The sequence below is a fragment of the Cariama cristata genome, unplaced genomic scaffold, assembly GCF_000690535.1.
Source record: "Cariama cristata isolate BGI_N322 unplaced genomic scaffold, ASM69053v1 scaffold28354, whole genome shotgun sequence".
NCBI lineage: Eukaryota > Metazoa > Chordata > Aves > Cariamiformes > Cariamidae > Cariama > Cariama cristata.
The window spans coordinates 205-5,734 of NW_009611692.1; the positions used below are offsets into that span (position 1 = coordinate 205).

General features: G+C 60.6%; 1 protein-coding gene across 1 annotated transcript in view; it reads left to right on the forward strand.

The window, feature by feature from the left end:
- Window positions 1-393: 393 nt before the first annotated feature.
- Window positions 394-5,530, forward strand: part of LOC104160263 (disks large homolog 3-like) — a gene marked incomplete at its 5' end in the record, with an annotated part of 10,380 nt that continues 5,243 nt past the window's right edge. Inside the window, 4 exons of the mRNA XM_009698353.1 lie at window positions 394-570; window positions 1,270-1,345; window positions 1,953-2,052; window positions 5,008-5,049. Coding sequence (XP_009696655.1) covers window positions 394-570; window positions 1,270-1,345; window positions 1,953-2,052; window positions 5,008-5,049 — 395 coding nt within the window. The remainder of the gene's footprint in view (window positions 571-1,269; window positions 1,346-1,952; window positions 2,053-5,007; window positions 5,050-5,530) is intronic.

The following is a 5,530-nucleotide window of genomic DNA, read 5'->3' on the forward strand; positions in this document are numbered from 1 at the left end:
GGAGCAACCCCGCACACCGGCTCTCCGCTGCCCTCCTGCACGCTGCTTCTTTCTTGAGGCCACGTGAGCTTCGCCTGCTCGCTAACCACGGCCGCCTTCAGTGCATCTGTGGTTCGCCTGCCTCTCGCAGCTAAGGTCAAGAGCGAGTAGTTTTGGTCCAGCACTGTTACTCCTGCATTGCACGCTTCGGGGTTTGTGCTGAGCCCACCAGCGGGAAGGGTGTGCTGGTGGCTGCACAGCACTGCTTGCCTCGGCAGGAGGTTTCCCCAAAGTTTGGGTTTAAATCCTTTAAGGTATGAAGGTAGCAGTGCCCTAGGAGGTCGGCAGCGCTGCTGCCCTCATTGCCTGGCCGTGCTCGGGGAAGGCATCGCTCCTTTCTCTGCTCCTCCGCAGAGCCCTCTTTGACTACGACCGGACCCGGGACAGTTGCTTGCCCAGCCAGGGGCTCAGCTTCTCCTACGGGGACATTCTGCATGTCATCAATGCCTCCGACGATGAGTGGTGGCAAGCCAGGCTTGTCACGCCCCACGGCGAGAGCGAGCAGATTGGGGTCATCCCCAGCAAGAAAAGGTGAGTGTCCATCTCGGGAACTGTCACCTCTGGTGCCTCCTGGAGCTCCCCAGGCTCTGCAAGCCCTGCAGCCCTCAGGTGTCTGCTCAGGGTGGGATCTCCTTGTGGTCCCATCCCACCTGCCCCTCTGTGGCTGTGCAGCATGAAGGGCAACCTGGTGGCAAGCTGGGGTTGCATGCAGGTCTCCCTGGGGAGATGTTCTCCAAAGCTGTGTGAGACTCTAGGTGAGGAGGGGAGCACTCAGCCCTCTCTGTTGCCCCTGTGGGAATGGAGAGCTGGTGTTACCCAGTCTGGGGCTCCAAGTGAGGGCAGAGTCACAGCAGTGACTGTGGGCTACTCCTTTTGTCCTCTGACAACCTACCCAGCTCTGTGAGCCAGGTCCCATGAGATGAGAGGTCAGAGGGAGCAGAGGAGCTGGCTGCCACTGCCTTCAGGTCTGCAGAGCCAGCCCCACCTCTGTCCTCCATCCCTCCCCTCCTGGGAAGGCTGGCTTGGCCCCTCTATGGCTCCAACAGACGCTGGCCTTGGCCAGACTCCAGGCTGGCAGCTCCACATCCATCCCTCTCTGGGAAGGAGCTGCCCTTTGCCAACAGGGCCACCACCCGAGGGTGCATGGAGCCACCTGGGGAGCTGAACAGACGGCATGGAGGGCGCATGTGCGGGACTAGCAACTCTTTGTCCCCTTTAACTTCCCATCAGGGTGGAAAAGAAGGAGAGAGCGCGGTTGAAAACAGTGAAGTTCCACGCCAGGACTGGCATGATTGAGTCCAACAGGGTAAGTGCTGAGCTGGGGCTCAGTGGGGTGCCCAGAGCTGGTAGCTAGTGGGGGCAGGATGAGTCCCAGCAGCCAGAGCTCTTGGGGAAGGCTGGAGCAATCCCAAAGCAAAGAGCAGTGCGACTGGACCTACCCTGGTCCCGTATCTGCTCGGCACGAATCCTCTCTGACTGTGCAGGGGGTGAGCAGAGGAGCCCAGGATGGTGCGAAAGCGGTGGGGAAGGGCCCCTGGTCGGAGAGGTGGGAGCAGAGCCCGTCCCACCGCAGCCCATGGCTGGGAGCTGACTGCAGGCAGCCCACGCAGGCGAAGGTAGCTGCCCTCACCCCCTGCGCGGAGCGCTTGGCAAGCGGACAAGGAAGGGAGAACAGCCTGGCAACCCCTGCAGAGCTGCTGATTGCCCTGTCAGCTTCCCAGCATCCCTACCACATGTTTTTCTCCACGCTTAATTTTTTTCCTGCATTATGGTTTTCATGTAATCTCCATGATTTCATTTGAGGGTAAAACTGCCCTGGCACAGCTGCTCATTGTCTCTTCATTTTAATTTTTCCCACATGCGTTAAACACCATTGTTTTTTCTGTCCTCCCTTCCATCTCCATGTTCTTCAGTCGATCAAAACGAAACGTAAAAAGAGTTTCCGCCTCTCTCGAAAGTTTCCATTTTACAAGAGCAAAGAGAACCTGGCCCAGGAGAGCGGCGGACAGGAACGTAAGTAGCAGCTGGCCAGAGAGGGCAAGCGTGCGACCCTCAGGTCCCCTGCCTTGGGGGGAGAGATCCGGCACGTTTCCGTAACCAGGGGTCCTGGCATCTGCCCGTGTTCGGGTCTGTGCTCCACAATTGTGCCAGCAGCTAGGGAGAAACGGAGCTTGAAACGAAAGCACAGCTGCAGGCTGGTGCTCTCTTTCTCTCATGTTCAATGTCTTCATCCTTTCATCCAACTTTACACCCACCTGACCCCCTGCTCTGCCTCCCCCTGCTCTCCCCTCTCTGCTGCGGGCTCTGCTCCCTCCCTCTGCCTGCCAAGGGCTGCTCCCCTCCAAGCAAGGGGCTGGCCACCTCCTGCAGAGCTTCTCCTGTCCCCGTCAGGGCTGAGGGGCTGGGGAGGTCCCAGCTGTGCTGCCCATGTCCCCTAGAAGTGACTCATAGCTATGTATTACCATCTGAGAGCCCTTCCTGTGGGGTAAACCCTGTGGGCATGGGGGGGCTGTGCCCACACTGGTGGAGAAGCTGCCCACCCACAACTGAGGCACATCTTTGGTAACTGACTGCAGATGTTGTGGGGTCCCCAGCTCTCACCTAGCAGCACCCTTGGGCTCCAAGTGAGGGCAGGGCATTCAGCTTTTTGCCCTGAATCCTGAAATGGGCAGCACTGGACCTGCTCACCGAAGCCAGCCCCTCCTCCTTCGAGATGCTAAACTGCGTCCGCTCCTTTGGCAAGCGTCCAGACCGAGGGCCATGGTCCTCACCCCTTGGGAAAGAGGAGGTGGGCAAGGCAGAGCAGTGTCTCTGCCCCGTTGCCAGTGCAGCGAGCGCATCCCCTCACCTCTGGTGGCTCTCCTGGGGTTGATGCAGAGGCAGGAGGTTGATGCTGGGCTGCTCCAGGGGCTGCCCACATCCCTCTGCTGCCCATGCCAGGCTGACACCAGCTTCCAGTGAGCTTAGCAACCAGGATGAGGCTCTGGCCTTCAGTGAAGGTTAAGTCTGTGTTAAGTCTGAGTATCTCCTGTAGTGCTCGGACATGGCTGGGCTCCAGTCAGCTCTGAGCTGGAGCTGGGGGCTTGCTGGGGTGCTGCTTTCAGCCAGCCCTGCAGTGCAGGGATGTACCGCACAGGGATGGGGCAGGCCACGCTCTTTGACAGCCACTGTATGTCACAGCCACAGCCAGCTCCCTCCCCGTGCTCTGCCGCTGTCCATCCCTGCGTGCGGTGGGGGGGGTCCTTCCCCCGTGTTTCCACAGCCCATGCAAGCACTGGAGTGTGGGCAGCTAACACACGCAGCTGGGGAAAAATGTGCCCTGCTGCCGCACGTTAGAGGACCGGCTGTGCTGTGTCCACTCCAAGAAGAGCCAGGCTGTTCGGGGGGGTCACAGAGCCACTGCACCCTGCCAGTACCCCCTGCGAGACATCACCGAAAAACGTCTCGGCCTTACTTGCCAGCAGCTTGGGGCTGCAAGCGCTCGGTGCCAGCAGGTGCTGCCATGGCTGCCTGCCCTCCCCAGACCCAGGGTGGCCCTGTGGGGGCTCTTTGGCAGAGAGGGTGAGCTCAGGGGGGTTCCAGCTGCACAAGGTGAGACATTGGCAGCGGGCTGATGGCGTCAGCTCTGAAAACGTTTAACCTCACTTCCTCACTTGCAGTTGCAGCTCTAGGCCGTTCTGCACTCCTGTCACTAATGCTGGTCTGGCTCTGTCTCCCCCATCCCTCTGACTCTCCTCTCCCGCGCTCTCTTCTCTCCCCCTCTCCCCCTTCTCGCTGTCTGTGAAATCAGGACTTCCCTGGGTTAAGTGACGATTATTATGGAGCAAAGAACCTGAGTAAGTCAAATTTTGATGCGCATCGTTCACTTTCCGTCGCTGGCATGCCTGGTGGTGCCTGGGAAACGGCTGGGCTCCGACTGGGGCAGCTGCGCTTCTCTGCGTGCGTGTGGGGAAGGAGCGATCCCACGGGTGCTGCTCCTCTGCCGGGGATTGCCGCGTCTGCCGGCGGAGGCTGCTGGGCTTGAGGAGATGCTGCTGCTGCACGTGGGTGGGACAGGGGAGTTTGCTTGGGGATGTTGGCCATGCCCTAAGCGTGCCCAGTTGAGGGCTGCCCGCTGCACCTGGGGTGAGCTGTACCTCCTCATCCTCCTCTTCCTCCTGCTCCTAACTGGGCTGGCTGCTGGTTTAGCACTGGGACACTCGGATCCACTGCCAATGTGGGTGGGATGTTGCCATAACCATGATGGGTCCGCTCCGAGTGGGGCGAGTTGACAGCGTTTTGAAGTGTTGCCACCTTCCTCTGAGGCGTCATGTACCCAGAGCTGCCAGACAGCAGTAGCAGGAGCCCCTCAGCCCTCCCAGCTGGGAGTGAGTCCCCTGCCAAGCTTCACACCCCCCCTGACCAGTGCAGAGCCCGACTGGGGGCAGGCAGCAGCCATCAAGCCTCTATGAGGCGGTCGCAGCATTGGGATCAGCCTGAGCAAGCAAAGCCCCGAACTCTCTCCCTGTCGCTGTCTTGTCCCTGTGAGTCCCAGCCCCGTCCCCAGAAGTAGGCTCCCTTGTGCCAGTGTGGAGCCACGCACTCCCCTGCCCCCTGTGTGCGTCATGCACCTGCTCCCCCCATCATCCTCCTCCTCCCCATGCACTCCCACCTTCCCTCCCTTGACCTGGGAAGCCCAGTGCCTGCACATGTCTGCCCATGCCTGCCAGGCAGCCCCCTCCTGGCATCCCTGCCTTCTCCCCAAGTAGCCAAGCATCACCCTGCATGTCCCTGGTTTCCCAGCAAAGGGTGAGAGATGCCCCCCCAGCCCGGGCGGCGCAGGCTCGTCCCAGCGGGTGCTGGGGCGTGGGTTTTTCAGGAGGCCTGTGCTGCCCTGCCCTGGGTCAGCAGTGCTGGGTGACAGCCGAGGTGCCCCCGTGCCTTCCACCCATGCTCCTTCTGAAGGGGGTCTCTCTGGTTGCTTTGCAGAGGGAGTGACATCAAACACCAGTGACAGCGAGAGCAGTTCCAGTAAGTGTGCGTCTCGCCTGCTCTCCCACCCCTGTGCATGTGTGTATGTGTGAGGACGTTTTGGCACTTCCATCTTGTCCTGTCCTGGTGTGGTTCTGTTGGAGGCTGGTCCTTCCTGCTGGTGACACCGAGATGCTGCAGTCAGCTCCCTCCTCGGGGCCAGAGGTGGGGAGCAGGGGCTGGGGGACAGAAGCGAGCCTGCCTGCTTCCTTGCTCTCTCCTGGCTGCAGGGCTCTGCTCCAAGGCTGGGTGATGTGTTCCCAGTCCATGGTGGTCCCCCATCCTCAGCGCCTGCTGCGGGAAGCAATGGCCAGAGGCTGGTTCTGTACCATAGGTGGCTCCGGGAGCCCAAGCCTGTAGAAGAGCATGGGGGTCCAGCTGCAGTGAATGCTCACTTTATCTGCAGCGAGTCTTCTAAATATCTGCAGCACATCCATCGTCCACCCTACAGGGAGGATGGTGCATCTCCACGGGGCCGGCG